General features: G+C 41.0%; 1 protein-coding gene across 2 annotated transcripts; it reads right to left on the bottom strand.

Annotated features, from left to right (window-relative positions):
- Positions 1-5,627: 5,627 nt before the first annotated feature.
- map3k3 (mitogen-activated protein kinase kinase kinase 3) lies at positions 5,628-25,803 on the bottom strand. 2 transcript variants are annotated; one of them, XM_040044225.1, is made up of 18 exons: positions 25,435-25,803; positions 24,369-25,048; positions 20,018-20,107; positions 19,432-19,553; positions 16,574-16,614; positions 16,035-16,134; positions 15,478-15,591; positions 15,120-15,240; positions 14,340-14,473; positions 13,886-13,959; positions 13,623-13,690; positions 13,084-13,179; positions 12,771-12,932; positions 11,870-12,018; positions 10,530-10,661; positions 9,877-10,006; positions 9,555-9,732; positions 5,628-8,342 (listed from the first exon to the last, which is right to left on the bottom strand). In XM_040044225.1, the coding sequence occupies exons 3-18, from the start codon at positions 20,019-20,021 to the stop codon at positions 8,114-8,116; spliced, it is 1,854 nt and encodes a 617-aa protein (XP_039900159.1). In that variant the 5' UTR covers positions 20,022-20,107; positions 24,369-25,048; positions 25,435-25,803; the 3' UTR covers positions 5,628-8,113. The 2 variants fall into 2 exon arrangements, with proteins under 2 accessions (XP_039900159.1, XP_039900149.1); XM_040044215.1 differs by having other exon boundaries at positions 25,264-25,803.

The raw sequence follows: 25,803 nt of genomic DNA on the forward strand, positions 1-25,803 counted from the left end.
TCGTTCTGGGCACAAACAGGGCTTTTATACAGCCAGGCAACCAACCCCCCCAAGACCAAAGCAGAGAGACCACAGGGTGGGGCAGAGAGAAGGGAGGGTGGCAGGCAGTGAATGGGACAAAAAGGGAGAGCGAAGGGGTGGTTTACATGACACTCAAAAAGCTGTGTGCCAGGGATTGTCTGTGCTCGTCCACTCAACTACAAATGTCTCTTGGCTTTCTCCCTCTCCCCCTTTCTCCTCCCTTCTCCCCAGCCTCTAACTCACTCTCTCTCTCTCACTCTTACTTTCACCCTTTTTTGTCTTCCTCTCTTTCTTTCTGTTTGAGCTGAATGAAAAGGAATTTGTGTGACAGGGTCTGGCCACCAATTCAAGCTGACCACACATGCGCTCTCACAAAAACAGAAACACAGTTTGATCAAACAAAAGGGTGCTGGGGAGAGATCTTCGCTCTCTAATCAGAAAATAACTTTAGATTGGCAGGTGGAGCAGGTACAGATACAAAGAAAGATTAGTATATTAAAAACATTGCTGAGTGTATTGGAAGTGTGCACAAAAAAAGCCTGTGAAATCATTTGAGACTGGGGTCAAATGATTTCACAGGGTCAGTTGTGTGGAGAGAATCTAAGAGCTGTTGTCACTGCTCTTTCGATCACAGTTTAGGGCAGCAGTTATATAACAAAGGGCATAACATTATTCATGAACTCATCCTAAATGGGAATATTTATTATAAAATGTGCTTAATCAGTAATGAAAATTAAAGTATGATGAAAAAGTTCATATTACCCAGATTGGAGAAAATACATTTTCATCTAGGTATATTAAATTCAGTTTAAATTAAATTTTATTTATACAGCACCAAATCACAACAGTTGCCTCAAGGCGCTTTCTATTTTAAGGTAGACCCTACAATAATACATACAGAGAAAAACCCAACAATCATATGACCCCCTATGAGCAAGCACTTTGGTGACAGTGGGAAGAAAAAACTCCCTTTTAACAGGAAGAAACCTCCGACAGAACCAGGCTCAGGGAGGGGCGGGGCCATCTGCTACAACCGGTTGGGAAGAGAGAAGGAAAACAGGATGAAAGACATGCTGTGGAAGAGGGCCAGAGATTAATAACAAGTACGATTCAATGCAGAGAGGTCTATTAACTAGTGCTGTCAGCGTTAATCCCGTTAAAATGACCTTAACGCCAAAACCGCATTAACGCGACAAATCTCCATTAGCAAGTTAGCGCGGCTCGCCCTGTGCGTGGGGCTGCACGGCAGTTAGCTTGTTAATGCATTAGCGCCATGCAGCCCCACGCACGGGGCGAGCCGCGCTAACTTGCTAATGGAGATTTGTCGCGTTAATGCGGTTTTGCCGTTAAGGTCATTTTAACGGGATTAACGCTGACAGCACTACTATTAACACATAGTGAGTGAGAAAGGTAACTGAAGAAGAAATAATGCATCATGGGAATCCCCCAGCAGCCTACACCTATTGCAGCATAACTAAGGGAGGATTCAGGGTCACCTGATTCAGCCCTAACTACATGCTTTAGCAAAAAGGAAAGTTTTAAGCCTAATCTTAAAAGTAGAGATAGTGTCTGTTTCCCGAATCCAAACTGGAAGCTGGTTCCACAGAAGAGGGGCCTGAAAACTGAAGGCTCTGCCTCCCATTCTACTATTACTCTAGGAACAACAAGCAAGCCTGCAGTGCTACAGTGAAGTGCTCTAATAGTGTGATATGGTACTATAAGGTATCTTACCTTATGGTACTTTTAATAGTACCTTATGGTACTATAAAGATGAGATGACACCTGATTATTTAAGACCCAGGGTTTTCATTATATATGCCATTAAATATTAATCTATAACACTTCATCTCAAAGCAGGAGCTTTTAATAGATAGATAGATAGATAGATAGATAGATAGATAGATAGATAGATAGATAGATAGATAGATAGATAGATAGATAGACAGACAGACAGACAGACAGACAGACAGACAGACATCTATTGCCTTTCAATAGAAAGAAGAAAAACACTTTCCAATGAAACGGTTAAGACTTGGAGATGTTCACTGTGTCTGGTTATTAGATGTCTTGCTGGTTCCAAAGACAGATGGATGGCAGAGATGAGTGGGGTCAGGTGGTGAGATGTGGGGAGGAAGGGAGTTGGTGAGTAAAGCCTTTTAATCTGAACTCTGAGGACTAACAGAGTCTGCATTGCAAAACCATTATCATCCATTACCTTGACAACCACAGAGCTGGCTACCTCAGACCACCTCAGCTGATCTTTTTGAAGAAGATGTGATTTATGGAAATGCGATTTTGACCAAGTGCCCATTTCCTTCTGCAATAATATATCCCTCATGTCAAGAACAGAGTATTTTGGCATGACAATAATGTTATTAAAAACAGAGCTGAAAAAGACACAAAAGCACTAAAGGTTTAGGGAAATACTGCTGAAAAAACTATGAGTAATATTGGTTTTATGTTGCTGACAAGATACAGTAAATAACTGTAAGTAATTTTAATGAGAAAAGCTACGGTAACTGTGTAGCAAGTTTCTTTCTTTTCTCTATCTCCTCTTTCTGTGTTCATGTCTTTCGCCTCAGGTGTTCCCTTCTCACTATCTTTAATTTATATTTTATATATTTCATATAAGTCTTTTGTATCCATGTTTGGATGGTCATGCAAGTTTTTGTTCTTCACCTTTGTTTGATTTTGCCACCTGTGCTTTATCCCTAATGAGCCTTCTGGGTTTATAGAAACCTCACTCTTCCTTCTGTTCTTTGTTCTGGTGTCATTTGTGTAATCCTCAGTGTGTGTCCTGCTCTTGTGTCCTCATGTTTCCTGGCATTTCCTACTTCTTTGGACTTTTTGTATCACATTTGGAACCTTGATCAACCTCTATAAAGGCTTGCCTTTTGTTTAGTTCTACATTCGGGCTCTGCACCCCCCCCCCAAAAAAAACACAGTTGCAACATGGTAAAAAAAAAAAAAAATACCAGTATTTGGTTAAATTCCAGAAAAAATATCAATTCTGTTTTTGTTTGGTGTTGGAAAGATCAGACTGGCAGTAGCACATTTAACTGCTGAAGGTAGTAAAAACCACAACAGCAGTGGTTCATAAAGGATTTCTTTGTTACTAGGCCATAAAATCACAGGGACTGTAGACCAATCATAGTGCCTTTATTCAGTGGGAGACAGTGAATAAAGGCCCTGGGACTTTACTATTTGGCCTCTGAGTGTTGTTGCTAGTAAAGAAGAAAAACAACAACGCACTGTCTTGAATTCTAATTGGTATCTCTTAATGCAGGTTAAACAAGATGGCACACTGTAAGTCTGGCAGAGATTTGTTGATTAAAAAGGCTCCATCTCTAAGGATTAATAGCGTGCTTGCATCATTAAGGTGACAGTAATTGTTTCGCCCCTCTGAATTTTTCCGGCAATCACCACCGTTGCCCCAGTTCTGGTCACTGAGGTAATATGTCCTGATGATTAAACATCCACGCAGAAAGAGAGTAAAAGTGGTGCTGCAGACCTCTCCTTCTCTTTGCTCCCTGCTGCAAGAGTTTTATGAAGGGCCAAGTCAAACAGCTGATTCATAGATCCAGCACAAGAAGACCATCTCATCTGCAGGACTTACAAAAAGAAGGGGTGTGGGGCAGAATCTTAAAACTGAAATGATCTCAGGCCAAGGTAAAACTGCAGCCAGCTAGGTTTGACTGCTCTGGCATTTTGCGTCCAGAAACCCCAGTGTGAACCTCTCAGCTACCATTCTTCAACCTGGCTGATGTCTGAATGTACATGGCCACATACCAAACTGAATCCTGACCAACAAGCTGGAAATACGACTATCTCAGCCCCACCTTCATCACTACATCAAGGACAGACAGGGTTTAAATTAAGGGATAGGCCTTAATCAAAACTAGGTGCTTTGGGTTTAAAAAGAAAAAGTGTTACACCCACAAAATGATGTCCTGCAACAAATTAAACAAGATGAATTTAACCTATCTGCATTAATCCTTGTGAACATGAGACTTGTATCCCACAACGACTACGCAGGTGGGGAGAGTGCTTGATTGTGTCCCTCACACCCCTGCTGCACTTGTTTGGTCAGGACAAATTATACTTTTTAGTGACTTTGCATAATTCCCTGCATAGTTGAGCCAACTCAGACACTGATATTGTTAGGAATATTAAAAAACAACAACATAATTTAATCTAGTCACATATAATACAGGGGCACTGAGCTCCTTTAATTTATATGCTTAATTAAATCCCATCTAAGGAGTGTGTGGAGCGTGCCTGTCTGTCTGAATCTCCTACTTGCTTCATTCAGCTTCAACGGTGGGAAGGTTTTCATACTTCGATTATTTCCATAACACTCCCCCCCCCCAAAAAAGAGGACTAATTGGGGAAAATAAATGAAAACACCTGTTCGTGTGCAATAAACAAAGGATCTGAGCACTCTCCCACTGCTGGTACTGACTGTAGGCTGGTGCCGATGGAGACTTGACAGTTAAAAACAACACAGCTGAATGCTTGGGTTCTACTGAAGCTGCAAGGCCTTATGGGAAAAGGGTTTTAATGAAAATCAGGGGGGCTTAACTGGGACAGACTGAACAGCAATATGACTCAGCACCACTAGGTCCAAACAGAGCGTAGCCACAAAGAAGACGTCAGAGAGACGGGGTTTAGAGCCCAAGCTCCAGTCTGCCTGTCAGCAGGAATGCTGGGGGCCCAAATACACACAGATAGCTCTGCTTACCCTACACATCACATAATGAGGATGGCACTCAGATAACAACCCAAGCTTCACTTGATTATACTCAGGTCAGAAAATCATTAACATGTCAGAATTTACAGCCTCATTAAAGACAAGAAAGAGAGGGCACGCTAGAGTTTTTGTTGGATAAGCGTTAACATCATCAGCTCACAGTAATAATCCTAACCTTCAGATATTTAGAGGCCTCGTTCTCCATGTTTAACAAGTTGCAAATACTAGTTACTAAGTTATCTAGCAGACATAGATGTCATTAGTTTAGCAAAGTATTTTGATAGGATGAGAATACTACAGGATGTGCTTTGACAAACAGTTTTGAACCAATTAAAACCAATGATAATGGTTTCTTTATGGATAATCTATGCAGCACATTTGTGGTAAAATGATTACTGTTGAAACAAAAGAAAGCTGTCATTTACCCTAAAATCTCACTCTACACTATAATCCCATTCTCAAAAAAAAAAAGAGTGAAAAGACAATAAAAACAAAGCCTGTCAAAAGTAAGGGAATGTCTATATGACACCAGTTCACGAAAAAAAAAAAAAAAAAAAAAAGACCCTTTGTTCGATACAGTCTGTTTATCCATCTCACAGGCGGACACGGCCTGTAGAAATCTCTTCTTCCTGTGTCTGCCTCCTGTTTTCCCTCATGAGAGGAGTGAAAGAGCCAAAAGAGAGGAAGAAACAGAGCGAGGGAGGGAGAGAAAAGAAAAACGAGCGCATCAATCAAGTAGCTTCTTATTGCCAACAATGAGCTCAGTCTCCTGTGTCCCTTCATTTACAGGACTCACTGGGTTTGGACAGGCTCGTCCTCCCACGCATATAAATACACTGATAACAATTAGACAACATATTTAAAAACTATTTATTCGTTTTTGAGACAGGGAAGGACATATATACAGTATATATTTATATATAACATACTATTCTTTTCTTGCTGTAAAATAAATTTGATACATTAGACTTTGCACTGCAAGTCTTGTCATGATACATATAATACATTTACATATATTGATTTCTACCAGCTAGTCTGTATTCATTTGATCATCCTAGGGTCCTTAATTTCTTTAAAACTGCATCACTTAAAACACATTTTAGCTGCCTTTAGCATGTAGCAGCCCCATAGAAATAGTTTTCTATTACAGTTACGGCAGTAGCAAGCTTATTGCCCAGAAAAATCATTTAATACTGGACTCGTCTGAACCCTGGGATAAACAAAGTCGTCGTCTGGGTTGAACAGCGAACTCTGACATTCAGCGCTGGCTCTGATCCTGTTTGTCTTTGGCTCACACACCACTTAATTATGCTTTAATAACACTGAGTTCACAGAAAAATATTCCTAGAAATTTCTTTTGTAAGTTAAACCCCTAAAGGTTTCATTCATGAGTCTCCTAGATGAGTCAAAACAGTATGGCCAATCATGCAAATTTTCCATAACCTGTCAGGTAATACTGCCTTCAAAATGTATAGCTAAGGATGTGTGGAAACATTTTTCTGCACTGGAACAAAAACCAGGCAGCCTGAGTTCGTTTTCCATCCATTTTTCATTTATAAACCCCATTTCTGAAATGTCTGCAAAACCAGTTGCTTTCAATGAGTCACTTTTAACAAAACTAAGTCCTCAAAGTATCATTAGCTTTGACAGAGTCTGAATATAAAAAATATATTTAAACATATATACCTATAAACATCTAACTGGAGTGGACATGGGGATATAAATACAAGTGAAAGAATTTTCACATTTGAAGTTAAACAAACCAAAACATCACAAACATTCCTTTTATAGAAAAGTGCATCTGATTTAAATTGATCTTTACGCTAAAGCTTCTCAGTCAGGGAGGTCTGGGCCAGACACACGTGAACACGAAGAAGGCCCATCACATTAAGGCCTTTAGTTTGACTTTTCAAACAATAAAAAGCGTCATCTGATTTACTTTTATACATACAAGGTTAGTTTATCTACTCCTGCTCTGAGCTACAGCAGGAGGATGTCTGACAGAAAAATTAGTTACTACGAGGTGAAGTTCCACCCTAAACATCCCTTAAACTGTTTATTACATTATTCAGCTCAGTCCCCAGACTGTATTGAAATGCACTGATTTTCTGAATTTACCTGAATGCATTAAGACGGCCTGAAAGAGTAGATATTGTTCTTCTACCTGAAAACTAACTGTTAGAAAAATCTCTCTTAGATCAGGCTAAGCACCTGCATTGCTCCTGTTTGCACCTCTCACACATAAAAACTAGTTTCAAGTGAAAGAGCGAAGCATGTCAAAAAAAACAAAACACCTGGCAATCGTTGAAAAGTTTGCTTCAGAAATGTAGTTTCTCATAATGAAACTTGAGTGAAAAAACTAACTAATTTAAACTAATTGGTCAAGTTGGGAGTAACGTGCGTTTCTTACTTTAGCCGCACACGACAACTCTTTGGTAGTTACAAAGTCTTGATTTCTACTTCATGTTTTAAAAAGATTTTTCTTATATATTCTGTTCAAAGACTGCAGGATGATTATTTTCCAGATAAACTAATGTTACATCCATTCAAATGCAATAAACAGAAAAACAAATGACCCTCATAGTTGTGGAGGATCATCGTCTATTCAAGATAATATCATCAGGCTTTGTGTATTTGTGTCCTATCATGATGTTATCCAAATTTCCTATCTTCCCTTTTACCAAGATAACTAAACCATCCTAAAACATCTTAATTTTAAAGGGGTAAAAACTGAAAAAGTGCATCACAAATAGCTTAAAAAAAAGAGAGATTTCTTTGTCTCAGAAAGATGGAGATGGACAAGATGGGGAAAACAGAACAGCAATCCTGTCCATTTAGCGACACTGTGGTTCAGCTTACACTTTCGGCTCACTGTAGCTTTAAAATGAGCCTAAGCTGCATGTTTAGATTTAAATACTTAAGGATATCTGGTATTTCTCATAACTGCACAAGTGAATGTAAACATGGGAGCTGATGCAACTGGTGCTTGAGCCTTAACTACATCATTCTGCCTTTGGAGTGCATCATTTGGTGTGTGTGACTGTGTGAGCTTGAATCTATCAAGCTACTTAATCTGTGTTTTGTTCCCCCCTTGTGGAGACTCTTGTAAGAGCACATACTGGCATTTCTAAGGCTTCGTGTTGACTGCCATGGTCAGTGTTGTTTGTGTTCTTTGGATGTGCTTGTGAGAAATCTTCTTTGAAGTATCTGAGTCCTGGAAGAAGCTCAGTGCCCTTAACACTGACATCTCAGTCATCTCTATGTCTGGATTTCTGGGATCTTAAGGAAGCTGCACATGCTGCTGAGGCTACTCTGTGGTTCAGTTCAGAAACCACGCAGGTCTCAACACAGTATCTGGGAGAAAGGGTGTCTGAGCAGCTCCTCAGCACTGGGCCTGTGTTTGGCTTCCACAAAAATGCTGCGGATGAAGTCCCGTGCCTGGTCGGACGTGTGCGAGGGCAGAAGCGGGTTGGTGGGCTGGGTGGCGATCTTGAATATCGCTGCCATGGCCTCATATTCAGCCCACGGTGGCTTTTCTGTCAGCATTTCGACCACTGTGCAACCAAGACTCCTACAAAAGACATACACAATAAATGTAACTTTAATATGACTTACAGTGGAGTCTCAAAACAAGTTGAAACAAATACCACATTTTTTCTGTGCGACTCACTCCTAAAGCCTTACAGGAATGTGTTTGGTGGAAACTTCGACACACACCGTCTGCAGATGGCCTCTGCCACCTATCTGGGAGCATTACTCTCCTTCCAGCACAAACTGAAAACCTGGAACATACCAACTTCTGTAATGACCTGTTTGACTGGCCTTCAGCCAATCACATCACTCGCCTGGTGGGTCACCACCCAATTAGACTGCATGAGGGAATGTGGTCTGCTGTGTGTGGGAGTGTAGTAGAAAGTGGGTTTCATACAGCAGGCTCCTCACACAATTTAGTGTTTTCTTTTGAGAGAACATTGTTACTCCTGCTTACCAAGTAATAGCCTGGTATTTTCACACGTCTCAGCCTCCCCAACCCCTCATTGTGTGATCCTAATTTCATCTTCAAGTGTTTCTGCCCAATAAACTTAGCAGTTTGTTACTTCCATCAAGGTGCTTCATGTGTTTCTTTCACTCTCACACAAGTTTCCAGCACCAATCGCAGCAACAAACACCCGATTGTTAGTGAATAAAGACTGCTGGTGATCTCATTCACTACTGCAGCTACTGCAGGAGCATATCTTAGCTGTCACTGGGACAGAGGGGGTACATCCTGGACAGGTTGCCAGTCTACTGAAGGATTTGGGTAAAGATACATCTGTATGTAAAATAAGATTTCCGTGACCTGACAACATTAAACCTTGTTTTTTTTTACTCTATGTTTACAGAGTGTAAGTTGATTTGTTAACTGAGAGACACAAAAAACTGAAGTAGAGAATGCTTCATGTATGGATGTTGCTGTAAAGAAGCAGTGTACCAAAAGAATAAAGCAAGGAGGCATAAAAAGATGTACTCAAGGTGCAGTCCTTGAGTAAATACACAGATTAAGAATATAGTTCTTGTGGTTTTAGTCATTATTTTGTGCCCCATCTAACGCATCCATGTCAACACCAAAAACTGTACCGCCATCATGCATTTGTATCAGTTTCTACTAAGCCTCTCTCTCTTTCTAGCAAATAAACTGTATGTCAGCAAGCCTTTTGAAACGGTGCAGAGGTCAACTTCAGTTTAACACACCGCCTTGATCAACTTGGACAAAACTAAACTGAAGTGGATCTTTTGGTCTTACCAGACATCAGCTTTCCTTCCGTAGCCCTCTCCACTGATCACCTCCGGACTCATCCAGTAGGGGGTGCCGGTTACAGAGCGTATGCCGGTGCCAGACATGCAGATGGTCTGGAGCCTTTTGCTGGCACCAAAATCTCCAAGCTTCACGTTTCCCGCTGAATCCCGCAGGATGTTGGCACCTGAAAGCCACAGTTGATATGAAACATGCAAATATTACATGTCAATAATCATCATCCAAAGAACCAAGCATCTCATTATAAAACACTAAACGTTTTCTTTCTGCAGAGCATGATGTTTCAGTATCTGCAGTTAAACAGGAATACCTTTGATGTCCCTGTGTACAATCATGTTGCTGTGCAGATAGGACATGCCTTCCAGTATCTGCCTTGTGTACTTGCGGGTGACATTTTCTGTCAGGGCCCCATAGGCCTTCAGCTGATCTTTGACAGAACCCTGACAGGAAGAAATCACAGGTTTTACATGGTAACGCCTTAAAACAACAGCTTAACAAGTCAGAGATAGTGAATGCAATAAAGAGTAAAGACAATGAGCTAAGAAATCAAGTTAAAAAGCTGGAGATGACAGAAGAATGAAAAGGAAACAAACATGTGTTTCTCAGCCAGTTATTCAATAACAAACAACTGCATATGAGTAAAGAAAAACATTATTTTACTTTCCCCGCTTAAGTAAAATCACACATTGTCACTTTCTGTCACTAGTTTCTAGAATAGTTAAAAAACAAAAAACTGCCCAGTTACTTTTCGCTTTACTGAATAAAAAAAATATGTTTAAATTGTCAACACAGCAATGCAAAACATTAACTCGTGGACATTTGTGTCTTTGTTGCCCTCGTGCGACTGGTTTCAGTCCTACATGCAATGGAAATGAACACACAGCCTGCGATTGAGCAAATGATTATCATGAAAACAATCACTGCTCTGCCTGAATCTGTAAAATGAGAGCTGCTGAGACTCACCCCCGGCATGTACTCCATGAAAATAGTGAGAGTTTTCTCGTTGTGATCCCTCAAACAACCGTAGTACTGAACAATGCGCTCGTGATGTAGGTTTTTCAGCAGCTGGATTTCGCACTCTAAAGCGCTGACCTCCTGCACAGAACAGTGAACACAGGGAAAATTAAAAACTGAAGAAAGGGCAACAAATAACAGAAAATCTATAATTTTTCAACATCTTTGCATTTTTATGGATTTGCAAATTGCACAATGTGGATTTCAGCTACAGCTAATTCCCACCCCAGACCCTGTTATATCAGTTAGCATTACACAGTCATCATAAACAAATGCAGCCATAAACAAATGCTACTTTTTCTTTACTGCATGTGAAGTCAAGCCAAAAGTGGAAACTAATGCAGGGAGTCAATAAAAGCCAACAGCACAGTTCCCTAAAAGTAGTTCCTGTGTTTACTTCAGAGAATTAGGCCACAGCAGAGAGAGAGAGACAGAGAGAAAGGAAGAGTAGGAACTCAGAGGGACACAAACTAATCCCCAGGTCCCAGCACTGAAGCTGCTTTAACAGAAGCAAATACTGAATCACATTTGCTACAAGCAGGGGGTGGGAGTGGGGGTGTGAAGGGGTAACAAGAGGTCAATGCAATGCTGACCCATCGCCCCTCCGTCACCACTGCAATATCTGGCTGCTCTCAGATACAGGAAGTGACAGTGCGTGTTTTCTCTGTGGCAGACAGGAAAAGAAATTAAAATGGGGAAGAGGGGGGTTGATGGTGGAAGGACAACTTCTACGATGCATTCCACTTTTAGTTTGTCGATTTTCCTTCCAGCAGGCTTTTATTTTTGTCTCGGGGGATAAAATAAAATTGGAAGCTTGAATCCAGAGCCGTAGCTAAACTGTGGATGTTGGTTGATTTATTAATCCCATGCTCAGCTATTCCTGCTAACAATCTACATTCCAGCATAATGATCTGAACAGATTATCGTATGAAGTCACACTTGGCACATTTTCAGCTGGACATTGGTCCCGACTCATGACTTGTCAGTAATGTGCAACCTTGAGTTTGACATTAAAAAAAACAAGAAGAAAGAAACGATTTCATCATTCATGAGATATACAGTAAAAAGAGGATGTGATGTAACCTTCTGACAAACAATTTTAATGTACAAGCAAAAGCAAAAGTTTGCAAATATACAACATGTGAGCATAACAAGAAAGTCACCGTGGAAATAAGAGTACCAGGGAGAGAAATAGTGAGAACACCCACACATGTGAAAAAAAAAAAAAAATTCTGTTTGTGAAGGTATGCATAACCATCCGTGTCAATGAATATCTCCTAGCTCCTCACCTTACTGGTCTCAGGACTGTCAGGATCAAACTGGACTTGCTTGGCAGCCAGCTCTCTCCCAGTATCTACATCATAACACAGGTAAACCTGACCAAACGCGCCCTGGCCCAGAAGCTTCCCCCGGCGCCACGTCACCGGAGCACTGGGCGCTGAAAACAAACAGACAAAAAACAAAAAACAAAACATTTGTTGGTTGTTGTTTTATGTATCCATTCATTCTCTTCCACTTATCCTTTTCAGGGTCGCACGGGGCTGGAACCTTTCCCAGCTGTCTTAGGGCGAGAGGCAGCGTACACCCTGGACAGGTCGCCAATCTGTCGCAGGGTTAACACATATACACACCTCATACTCACATTCACACATATGGGCAATTTAGATTTTCCAATTAACCTATCCCCACTAACTGCATGTCTTTGGACTGTGGGAGGAAGCCGGAGTACTCTGAGAGAACCCACACAAACACGGGAAGAACATGCAAACTAAACAGACAGAAAGACGCCGGCCTAATGGTGGAATTGATCTCAGGACTGTTACACAACTTCCTTAAATGGTCATTTCCAGTTACAATTTCAAATCCAGTCTTTAAGGCAGACTTGGCTCCAAAGTACCCGGAGTTAAAATTGTCATTTGACAATTTGAAAAAAACAAAACAAACCGAACTTCCTGTCAAATTTAGTTACACGTTTCATTTACCGACACTATAATTTTGCTCCCGTGGGTGATTTTATGAAGAGTATGAAATCAAATGTTTTTTTCTTTTTCTTTTGCAGTATAACAGGAACTATCATGATTGAGATAAGCTTCAGCTGAAAAAAATAATTAGCGCTGTTGACTCATTTATTCCCCTCTGTCACAAGCACTGCGTATGAACCTTTTTATTAAAAAGTTGTGTTTTACTCACACTTATGGGGAACAGAACGATCCTGGGGGCGTAGCCTGCCTTGTGCGTCGACCTGCTGCCAGCTGCCCAGACTCTCCTCACTGCCGTTAAGTGACCGTCTTGAGGGCACTAGAGTGAAAAGGTTCCCCTGAGGGCGACGAATCCGTGGAAACGTTCGGCGACCTTGAGGAGAACAGGAAAGAGTGCGGCTGATTCTAATATAACATTGTGAATGGTGAGACTAAGGAAGGCTATACTACAGATGGAGGCAGTAGGAAAAAAATTTTACCTACTTGAAAAATGCTACATATATAGTAGATATCATTAATCTCACCTTCACTGTTGTCCTTATAAGGGAGGGACACAAGGTACCTTCGAGGAAAGGTGCCTCCCTTCCCTGCAACCCTGTCATACACATGATTCTCCCGATCTGAAAACAAACACCCAGAGTGTCATAGCTCAGCAGGAAGCTGCAGTTGAACAACGGTTTAGTTAGCTGCACGGTGTCACGTACCATTAAATTTAGCTTCTTTGATATTCTATTTTGTAGCTTGTACTTACAAAAAATGCTGTTCATGTAAGCTTGCAGTCAGTTTACATTATCACTGACAAGAAAACACTGATTAACAAAAGTAGATAACAGATAAAGTATTATTAAATGATTATATTGTGTATAATAGATAGATAACAGATCAGTAATTAATGATATGCACTCAGCTTATCAAAGCGCAGGGCAGTTTGCTAAAAACTTGTCTTCAGGGCTTTAAAGACATACTAAGGTATTGACTGAATGCACACATTGTATGTGTTATTACATGAGTGCTGTAATCATCTTTCTATATAGGTAATGGAGATACTTGGCTTGGCTGTTACCTGAGCACTCTTGACGATTATCAGGGTAACTCTTGGCTCTGTGCATGCGAGACTTCCTCAGTGAGGGGCTGTGAAAGAGGAGCGGGAAGGATGAAGACTGAGGTATGTTCAGAAGCCTTCCCATAATAAACTAAGCGTTTCATCAGCAAAACGTTGCATTTATTTTATTTTCCAAATACCAGTAGTTGAAATGTAATGGAGAAGCTCCTGGCAGGAGGCATCGGTGTTAGTTTTGTATTTAGCAGGCAGAGCCTGTTTGTCACCTGTCTGAGTTGCTGTCCAGAGACTGGCAGCTTCCAGAAATTGAGTTCTCTGCACTGCTCCAGGGATCCAGCACCTGCACAGGGCACAATGGAAAATTCAGAGTGTCCGTTTTTATGCGCGTGTGGTTTGCGTACACACAGGACTATGTTTTTGAAAACTTTCATTTTCTGTAGAACAGCTGCACTGGAAAATGGAGATGAGCAAATCTGGGGAATTCGCCGAGCACTTAGTTCAGCTTTTTACTCCCAAACTTAATTTGAACTTCTTAAGATCATGTTTACAAAATCTCATCATGTCAGCCTCACAGCCCATTAAAAACCAAAGTCGGAAAAGATCTTAATTGAATCTCATATGTAAACAAATCTTAAAAGTCGTAATCACAAAGACACAAGATCCATATGATTTCTATTATAAGTTTTCTTTTCCCCCATTATGAATAAAGAGATGGCTCACGCATTGATCGCTGGTTTCTGGGATGAACTCTCCCTCACTGTTTATGCTGGTGTATGAACCTTGGCGGGCGATCCTCTGCTGGCGTTCAGGGACGTAGCCAGGAGGTGGGGAACTACGCCCTGTGTTCTGAGAACCTGGAATCAGTCAGAAATGATGTGTATTAGCAAGTTACATGTTTGCCTGATTTTAAAAATTGTTAGGCTCTGTTCCTCTCTACTGAAACTAATTTTTATTTTCCTGTACACATGAAAGTCGGACATGTTGCTGTTGAAACTACAGTCAAAAAACTCGAGGACACATCCATGTTGTAATTTTGGGGGTTTTCTTCTTACTGACCAACAAAGATAAGGCAACAATGAGAACTAGTTTCAGCATTTAAACTTGTTATGATGCAAAGCTCTCAAGCTTTCTAGGAGCTACTTTGACCCCTCCTCTTCTAGAGGGGGGAAAAAAAAAAAAAATCCTAAAACAGACCACTGGTCCGCCACACTAATAGCATTCTGTAATCTGATTGGCTGCTGTCCAGCAGGCATCGTCTAGTGATGGTGAACAGGAAAAGGAAGAGGACCCATTGCAACAAGGGGAAGCAAAAGAAACACCAGTACAAGAGAGTAAAATAAGACAGGCAAGGAAATCAAGGCACAACAAAAATATCCATAACTGATAATTCAGTAACTCTCAGGAGATATAATCCAGTTCAAGTCAATCAGATCTCTTTTTTTCTCTCAAATGAGTAAAATTGCGAAGAACTTTAAATAGACCAGAAATCACAGTATTTACCAGTTGATAGGTGACGCCCCCTGGGCTCGGAGCTTTGGTACACTGTGCTCACATCTCCAGTGGAGTGGGAGGATTTGATCCTCACCTGTTTACATGGCACGTGGTGGGAAGGAGAGGACGCCTGTAGTTTGGGAAAAGATAGGAGAACAGAAGATGTGAACAATGCTTTAACACATTTAACAATTTCCTCATGTCATCAAACCAGCTAGTGTCGGTAAATCAGGAACTTGGGTATTTCACAACATGGCGCTGTGGTGAAGAAATGGTAGTGATGCAACTGTATGCTGTAAATGCACGCCCCTGTGTGTGTGTGTGTGTGTGTGTGTGTGTGTGTGTGTGTGTGTGTCTTGAGTCTTACATTGCTGTGCTCCTGAGTGAGAAGCAGTATCCTGATGCTCTTCATGTTGGAGCTCCGGTCTAGTAAGTCGATTGCCTTGTCAAGGTCATCCTGTCCTCGCAGAGGAATGGACAACTGCCAAGAAACCAGACAACAAAAAGAACACACACATTCAAAATGACATGGAAACAAATTCTTGCCAACATTTACAAGCATACACAGGCTGCTGTTCAAACGTAAAATGCACGAACATTAAATCAACACAGAAAACAGACATGCAGGAAGGCACAATTGAGCGAATGAGAATTGGAAAGTTGATAACGGATGATCCATTACTCATGTTTCCATTTACCAAATTACTTGCCCTTCCTCAAAAGAGGATTTACAACTACTATTTAAGAACATAACATCTTAAGATTTAAAGTACAAATTGAATGATGTCACGGTGTCTTCCTGCATCTTTTACTTGACTCTGAACATGTCTCGACTCAACGATCCGTCAAATTCTTGAGGAAGGAGCAGCTGTGGGTGGGTGGTTGGGTGAAGGGGGGGGGGGGGGGCACAGTATAACACTTTACCTCATTGTTCATATAATGCAGGTCTAGCTGCTGGCCAAAGACCGTCTTGACTTTCTGCTGAATTTCCTCAAACTGCACAGGTCGTCCAAAGACCAGGATCCTGCAAAAAGAAAAGCAGCAATGAATCATCCAGACAAAGGAATTATGAAAGATTTACACCAGTTGGTAAAGAAACTGCATTAAATTACGTGCACACATGCAAACAAAATACACAAGCTGATGTTTTGAGTGTGTGCAGATTTTTCTATGTACACCTTGCATATTTGTGGTTTATGTTGGCAGTCGCTGGCTAACCACAGTCCTTTTCCCTTCTCTTCTCCAGCTCACATACCAGTCTGAATTAAGTGTGTGTCAGAATGTGAGAAGTGCTCTTTCATGAACTGGAACATGTGACAACAGCTGCATGCCTAAGTGAATGTGTTTATGTCTCCTCCATAAGTTATTAGTCCCTCTCACTTGCATATGAATGTATACTACTGGAAAGCACGATAGCCACACATTCACAACATGCATGTTAATGCAAACCACGCCAAACTCACCTCCTCTCTCCTGAGAACTCAAACTTTATCCTGACATCGTCCTGAAAGAAAGCAGAAATAGCAAGGTCAAAGAGTGCTAATACAGTAATGTACAAAAGTCTCAAGTAACTTCTCATTTCTTTATATTTTGCTTTCCAGGAGCCAGATTTTCTTGCAATTTTTTAAAAAGTGAGCAGTGGTTTTCTAATCTTAATGAAAGTCTTTAAAAGATTTTCTTTTGGAGATTGACTGCTTTTTCACTCATTATTTAGACCAGTTGTCGTTGTACCTGAACATTTTCAGAGAAATGTTGTTTTACTCAAAGTTGTATCTACACATAACTAACAACTTAGGAAAGAACCTATTTTAAATTGCGTCTTCTGATTTTTTGTTACTAGCGGCCTGGTGAAAAAGCACATAATTATTTCTTGTTTCTTTACTGAATCTATGTAAAATGCCAATGAGAACAAAGTTTAAGCCCTAAACAGTATTCTTACACCAGTAAGGTGATTCGCGAAGAGCTATATGCTGCAGACTTGGCATATCTTATGCAGTGTGTCCTTAAAATTTTAAGGAAACTAGACAAGCGGAACAAAAATTAGGTGGCAAAGATTCGGATGAGTCATGTCTTTAAGAAATAAGAAAAAGAAAAAGAAATCAAATTTAGACCTGACACAGGCCTTTGCATTTTGTCCTCCAATTGATCCATCTACTGTCCACTGAACCCTGATCAGAAATGGTCTTAGTGAATAGCTGTCAAGAAGCCATTCTTAAGGAAGGGAAACAGGGAGAAAAGCCTGAGGTGTGCCAGACTCCACGAGAACTGGAGTGAAAATCAGTGGCAACAGGTCTTACAGAGTGATCAATACAAATTCCAAATTTTTGGTTCAAATCGTCAGTACGTGCGTCAAATGACGTCAGAAAAAAGGGCCAAGAATGAGTGTCTACAGCCATCTGTAAACCACAATTAAGGCTCTGTCTGGTTTGGGGCTGCAGCCAGTGGTGTTGGAAATCTTGTCAAAACTGATGGAATTATGCATGAAAAAACATACTGTCAGATTTTGATCCACCATGCAATACCATCTAGAAAGTGTGTGATAATATCCCCAAACACACTTCCAGAGCATATCGGTATAGAAAAAAAACACAACGAAACTCCAGCAGTCCTCCTCAAATGATAGATGGTATTATTACTGAAGTGGCGTGGAATCAGACAGAAGGCAACAAAAGGCAGCCAACATCCTAAGAATGTCCCTCAAGACGTCTGTAAAATTATTGCTGAAGATTAATTAAGTAAATTACAAGAAAGCTTGCCTAAGAGAGTTCAGGCTGCACTGAGGAGTAGTGGTGATCATACCAATTAGACTTCACCTGTGGGTCTCACACAAAGCCGAGCCAATGTGTGCCCCTTTAATTTCTTAGAGAACTTGCACTCGTAACAACTGCAAATAAAGTTACCGAGATTACATGGATAGCCAAGCAGAGAGAGAATTTCTTGTTATAATTCTACAGGAAACAAACTTATTCACCTTCTTGTAGAGTTACATGGGGAGATTGCTTCCTGACTGACCATCAGAAAACATGAAGCTACAGCCAGGATCCGACTGGAAACGGAGAGATCAGCTAACATGGTCCTGTCCAAAGGTAACAAACTGCACCTACCACCAGCTCTAAATCTTACCAACTAAGTTATTTCCCATTGCTTTCATTTGGACAAAAAAAACAAAGTGTAATACTGGAAATTGAGGACAAAACTACAGCTTAGGATTCAGGATGCTGACCATTAACCCATGAACAGCAACAACCTGGGTCAAATTTACCTTGGATGTATTTTTCTCTTTTAAATATTGTCATATCACTACTATTACTATCCCCCACAATTTGCATTATTATATTCCGGGCAAAGATTCTTCAAACAGCCCACGTAAAACTGTGAAATGAGGAAGAATTTGTTTCTACTACTTGTGAACTTTTCCATTCTACCTTTGGACAAAACTAGGGTCCTTGCTCCCTAGTGTCCAATTTCTTTTGTAAACTTGTCAGGTGCTCACATAAGCTTTATATATACACACACTGTACAGATAAAAGTGAAGTATGTATATCAATCTTTAGATGCAACTTTTGCAGGAGTGGGAACGAGTTTTATTTCCCAGAACGTTGCTTTGGGCAAACTCCAAGATTAAATTTTAGGTGGGCCAAGTGCCACTTTTTCTTTTTTCTTTTTTAGAAAAGCTAAAAAATTATTTGACAAATTGGTGGTGACTTTGGAAATTCATGTAATTTTGCTAAAACTATGTACCATGTGCGTCAGGAGAAATACTAAAAGCATCAAAAAAATTTTGCCAAATAGTCCTGGACACTTACACTGAGCTCTATTAAAGAAGTTTTCTCTAATAAAAATTCTTTGCTTGACACATTTGTCCCCCCTGATCTCTAGACTCGGGGTTTTAAATTGAATTATAGAACAATTTATGTTTATTATGTTATGATTATGTTTATTAAACTCATTTCTCACTACACGACTTAGAGGAAAATATATTCCTTCAAAACACAACATTACAACGGATTCATTTAAGACACAACAACTGAGGAAGCAGCTTATGAAGACAAACAAATTTACAGGGTTTAACCTTTGTTTAGACCTGTTTCTAAAGGGTCTTGCCTAATAAATGACAACTTTACGTCTTCAGAACTGCATTGCAAAACTCACCTTATGTGTTTTTAGACTCACAAAATCTTGATGTTGTGTATTCATATTGGATCAGCATGTTTTGTTTTTGATTTGTAAGATTTTAAGTTCTTCAGTTTCATTAATTTTCTGAAATTTTAGATAATTAATTCTTACTTTATAGCCAAATTGCGATGGACTGATGCTGTACCTGTCTGTTGGCCTGTGCTGGTGTTTTGGGTTTACCGCTGTCATGAGACAACACAGGCTGCCGCCGCGTCATCTGGAGGGCAACGAGGTCCTTCATTATAGAGTGGAGAGCCTGCCTCTCATCTACAGGGGAAAATAGGTTGGCAAAAAGCAGACAATTAGACAGTGGATTAACAAATGAGTGGTGAGAGCATGGCACAAAGTGAAAGAGATATGAGCTCTGCACTAAAAGGTGTGAAAAGACAATCAGTCATCTTTAATTGCAGCTTTATTGAAACTATCCTGTGACTGAGTATTGGAGGCTTGAAAGAAGTACTTTGTTTTTGATAGCCTTATTCCCACATTTGATCTCAGGGCAAGTTCTGTCTTGTCTGGAAAAGCTCACGAAAGAAAAATATTCCCCTTGTATAGCTTGGACAGACATCATACAGCCCTGGGGCTGAACCAGACCCCTATCTCAAGAATGCTGAAAACCAGTCCTCTTCACCTGACTGTCTGGAGAAGCAAGTCGCACCAGCTATGCCCTCGGGGATAGTGATTGGTGTGTGTGTGTGTCTGTTTTTAATGTTGTTTACTCTAAGACTTACTCATTGTGGCGTTGTTTGTGATCGAGGTCTACAAACCAGTCTTCGGAAACTTGCAGGGTTGCCTCTGCTGTGCCAACCAACTCCCAGAGCCTTTAGTGGTAAACACAGAAATCAATTAGTTATGAGAATAAAGCATGCAATAATTGAGGTAAGAACAGATATGACAAAGGGCATCATTAAAAACTTGCACTACCTTACTGGTAAATGTTATGTATACGAGGAGACAATAGGGAAAAAAGGAATCGCAGAATAAGACCAGAACGCTGGCATGACAAAGAACTTGTTATATTGTACCCATCTTATATGAAATTACACATTAGTGTTTAATGTGTTTCAGAGAATCTCTTTTTCATTTACAACACAAATCTCTTCTCATTCCTTGCAGGCACGTAACCGAACCCTGCAGACCACAGACCTAAAGAGTTTTTCTGACTGCAAGGCTAGGCGAATGAGAAAGTGTGCAGTGCATGTGAGAATGTGAATTGTGAGTTTGCCCATGAGAAAGAATGACAGTTGGAAACGGCTGAAATTCAAGCTGCCCTGGCAGTGATTATTCTGGCTTTGTTCATATGGGAAAAATGTTCTTTGTGAGGAGTTTTCTGCCGTTTCAAGTAACTACCAGCTTTAAACAGCCTCCTTTGCACGAGCTGCAAAACTCAAAGTCGGTTGTGTCATAACTCCATTGTTGATGTTAACAAGGCAATATTATCAGCCCTGCTCAAGGCGTCAACAGCATTATAAACTGAGGCATTTCCTTCAATGGAGAGGGTTTCCCTCATATTTGTACCAATAAACCATGGAATTTAAACTAATTCGGCAAAGGCAAATACAAAGCACTTTAGAGTTTCTTGAGACTTTGAGGTCTTAACGCAAACTTCGTTTTCACAAATGCCCCAAATAATGAGTAAATATTGTTCAGTCAACCAGATACAAGTGACTCACTGCCAGCAACTACAGTTTAAAACAGCTGTTCCCCCAGAAATGCACCGACTTGTTTCTCACCCAGTTCTGATACCTCAATGTAATATCTGGTGATATGATATAGAAACTGTGTACCACACAGCACCCTTAGGAAGACGTTTATGACCAGAAACTTGAACCCACACTTGACACATGCTTTATTTTTCTTGAAATATACTGCAGCAAATCAATCCCTCTACACCAATTCTATCATTAGCTGCTGAGTAAGTCTTGAAAACTAAGGACTGGTTTGATTTAGAATATAGCTGTGACTAAAAAAAACCCAGTCAAAGAAGGTCAGACAAGAAGCTGAACAGTGTCTGAGTCTGGAGCCAACAGCAGAGGCTGTCCGTCTGTATTCTGTAGTCAAAGGCTGTCTTAAAGGAAAACAAGAACTCGACAAACTCTACTGTACATGAAATAAGCAGCATCGGCACCTGAGGCAACTCATTGACTTTGTGGCTTTCTGGGTAATAATCACCCACAGGAATGCAGGGCATGTCCGTCTGTGGTCGCCGGAGCGTTGCCACATTGCTTTCAAGCTTATGCTACTCTCAAGTTGCCCTGCCAACGGTGAAGGTGCCAAATAGTTTTGTCCTGCAGTCCTTGAACTTGTTTATAGCATCTAATTCCAAAGTAAATAACACTGAATTTATGCAGCGTGTATTTCTCACTGCTGCATTAGTGTACAGACACTTGAGGTAACATAGAGCAATTACCTCATGCATTACCTAAAAAAAAATGTGTGAGAAAGAGAACAGTCAACACAGTATTTAGAAACAAAACCTCAACTCAAGTGGTCCTTATGGTCAACAGCACAACAACAAGCTTCTCTGTCAAGTCCCCAAGCTACCCTCATCTCTCTCTTGCTTCTCCTGATTTTAATTACCTCCCAAGTGGAATTCGGGGAATTCAATGGAGAGTAAAGCTGCACTGTACCAGCCCAGTCAGCTGTGCCTGCTTTATTTTCCTTGTATCGCATTTCCAGGACTAGCAGGATTTACATGGATTTTCCTCCACCCTCTCTTCTCTGTCTGCTTTAAGAGGTGTTTAGTCTGAGGCTGTTTTTCTCAGCCACAGTCCCCTGTCTCAAGCCAGTGATGCATTAGGACTGAGGGCTTCGCAGCAAAATCCCATGGCCTGATGTCTGTCCTGTTTCAGGTGCACATGTGCTTTTCATTTAGTGCAACCCACCACATTTAAATATTGCAATCTCAACAAAGAGCTTGTGCTTGCGTTGGCTACGTGAAGTCTTAGAACGTCCTCTGTAGTGTTTTCACACATGGAAATACACTGAAAGTCAAAGCTTATGTACAATGTACATCAAAATGTTCATTGTGCATGTTAATATGAAAACCACCGAAAAAGATTTAAAGACAGAAAGCTGAGTTATTAATTTAGCTGTTGAGTTGATTTTTGTTCAGTTGTTTTATTTCATTTTAACTGCAGAAGGGGGTATGCTGCAAAATAGTACAGCCACCCCCCCCCTCCATGAATTGCCACCTTATCATGATGGAGGGGTTTGTGTGCACACATGATCCCAGGAGCTATGTTGTTGAGTGCTATTTGCCCCTGGTATGGTCTCCCAAAGCAAATTGGTCCTGTTTGAGGGGCCAAACTAAGAGTGATTCACAAGATGAAGGAAAAACAAACAAACAAACAAACAAAAAGGTGCATGGATACCCTGGGATAGGGTTACTGGGGTCCCACCCTGGAGTCAATCGCTGGTTGGGGGTTAAGTTTGGGAGGAAGGGGGCAATCCACAGCAGTGATTTGGTCAGGCGGATTGACTTTGTGATTGTTTTTGTTATCAGACCATCTGCCTGTTGCAGTTTGTGTTGGACACTCAGGTAAAGAGATGAGCAGAGCTGTAAACTGATCACCACCTGGCTATAAGTTAAAACAGGTGGTGGTAGAAGATGCTGGACAGACTTGGCGTACCCCAAACATATAGTGAAAAACACGGGTCTGAGAGTCTGGGGAGGCAATGAAGCAAGACTTTCGGTTATGGCAAACTGTCAGGTGACTCAGGAAGGGGAAGCAGCTTCCTGCTCACGCTGTTTACAATGGGGATGGAGTTCTGCTGACCTCAATAGAGGATATAGTCACTTCTCAAGCCCACTGACACACCTTCTGCAGTAGAAGCAAAGTCTGGGGACAAGGAGGGGTGACTGGCCCATTACTGTGACTGATTTTGAAGTAGTCAAAAGCTCTTTAGTGGTCGAGCCCCTGGGGTGGATTAAATTTGCCCCGAGTTCCTTAAGACTCTGAACTTGTGGCCGTCTCGTTTGACATGCTTCTGCAGCATCACTTGGAAGCTTAGGATGATGCTTCTGGCCCTTTGTTGCAGATTCTGTTCATAACTTTTATGGATAGAATTTTTAAGGCATAGCCACATGGCAGAGGGCTTCAGCTTTGGCAACCTCAGGATCACGTCTCCGCTCTTTGCAGATGATGTGGTTTTTCCGTCCTAATCAGGCAGTGATCTCCAGCGTAACATGGGTTGGTTTGCAAGCAAGTGTTAAGTAGCTGGAATGAGAACCAGCACCTCCAGGTTTGAATCCATGAACCTCAGCCAGAAAAGGGTGGATTGCTGACTCCAAGCCAGGGACGAGTTGCTGCCTGATGCTCTCCCTTATTGAAAAGATGAGGAGCTCAGTGATTTGGGAGGGACTCACATCAGAGCCACTACTCTACTATTGATAAAAGCCAGTTGAGGCGGTTTGGGCATCTAACTAGAATTCCTCCAAGTCCTGTGCTAGGAAGGTTTTTTTGAGCCAAACTGGGAGAAGGCTCCAGGGTAGAAAAAGCACACACTGGAGAGATAATGTCTTGGCTGACTTGGAAATGTCTCAGCAGTCCCCCAGATGAGATGGAGTGCCCACGCAACCCGAACCGGATAGATACAGAAAATGGAACAGAATGGAATGACACACATGCTTGAGGAAGATAAGCTATTAAATTTTGTAAGCACAGCTGTTATATATTCACTATGGAATATGAATTTAATTTTTTTTCTCAATTAAAAAGGTGGAAAGCTGGATGGCATTTTCAACCCTGACTGATTAAGACAAGAGATCACAGACAAATCATTTTAGAAAATACTACAACTACAATCAATATTCATTTTCAATTCCCTCCAGCTTTTTATACCGTCAATTTCTTAGACTTTATTCAACTAATTCAGCAAAACAAATAATTTCCAGGACATAGCCTATTCAATAATAATAATAAACCCGACCCACGTAAATAATTAGAAAAGTTTACATTTCTGTTTTTGGCAGACAGATATAAAAAATATTTCAAATATATACATTTTTTTCCCTGTCGCATGAACACAGCGCATAATTTACACCTGTCACTACTCTCAGGTGTAGCTCACAACCCTCACCTGTAGTGTCGGCAGGTCAGGTCAGGTCAGGTCAGGTCAGGACCGAGGTTCTCCCGCGTACAGCCGACTGGTCACCGTAGTCTAGCGGCAGGAATGACGCAGTAGGTCCAGCTGTTGTTAACGTCCATTAGTGTCCTCGGTCAGACCAACACACCAAAGAGTGTGAGTGACTGTAAAGGTGCCATCGGCGGGGCTGACCCCCCCAGGTACCGGGGCTTGTCTTCTTTAACGGAAAGTTAGATCACACACACAAACAGATTCTTTCCAGGTTGTAAAAACAAGCACGGTCACATGAGGCAGCTGTAAGCCTCACAGAGAAAATGTTCCGATGGGAAAACCTACATCAAACAGCTCCAGCTGTGGCCCAGAGGCAAACTTTTGCGCCGTTGTAGCCTCGGATCCTTGGAAAACTTAAATTTCCAAAACATCTTTAGAAGTCACACTAAAAATCGATGAATTTAGAAATGTATTCAGAGCCGTGTCCCATTACAGTGTTAAATACGAACAAAAGCTGCCAAACCAAAGTGTAACAGTAACCGTATGGCCTGTATGAAATCCATTTGTGGGTAGCAGCTCGCCAGAGGAAAGACCGTACGATTTCCGTGATTCTGATGGCCTCTCTTCCTGCTAAGTTTGCAGATTTCCCTCGACCGTGGTTCCAGGTTTGAATCCACAATATTCTAGGCAGAAGATGTTTTTATTCTCATTGTTGCATTGAACATAACTGCATCGCATTGCAACGTGATTGATGATATAAACATAATCGGGGAAGAATACACGAAGGCCTATCTGGCCTATAAAAATGTGCAGATTAATTTAATTGAGATAGCACCGTTCTGGGTTCAGATTTAAAAATAACACAGACTATTGGGCCATTGGCAGAAAAAAGTACTACCTTTGAGTTTATTATATACTTTAACCAGATGCGTTATGTCATGCGAAGCCAAGTAGGATAAAGTCCATCGATGTTTAAACTTCGCAGGGCTGCAGACTCTAAAATTGTAGATCCTGGAGTATTCATATAAACAGCAAAGTGATATTTAAAAAATAAACAAAAAAAACGTACATTAGACGAGCTCGGTCTGTTTTTAGCGACAGTAACAAAGATGTCGTTTGTTGAAAGGAACCAGCGGTCGTCCACAACTTTTCCGAACCAAAACAAAGCAAGAAATAATCTTCAGCTGAATACGTCAAACTTCCTGACAGAAAAAATATCGCCACCGGAACCAGCTTTTATGCTTCCAAGAAGTCATGAAAACGGCTCGAAAAGGTTGTATCCATGTTTCCCAGATGCTTCACTGTCCGGCATCCAAACGCAAGTAATAGCGATGATTTATTCCCGGGGGGATTTCTGACTCCTAAACTATCTAAATTAGAGCCGAGCAGCCGCGGGGACGCGCTGTTACTCGGTGGAAGTCTTCTTTCTGGAGCGCGC

This window comes from Simochromis diagramma, unplaced genomic scaffold (assembly GCF_900408965.1).
Source record: "Simochromis diagramma unplaced genomic scaffold, fSimDia1.1 OVJJ01000321.1, whole genome shotgun sequence".
Lineage (NCBI taxonomy): Eukaryota > Metazoa > Chordata > Actinopteri > Cichliformes > Cichlidae > Simochromis > Simochromis diagramma.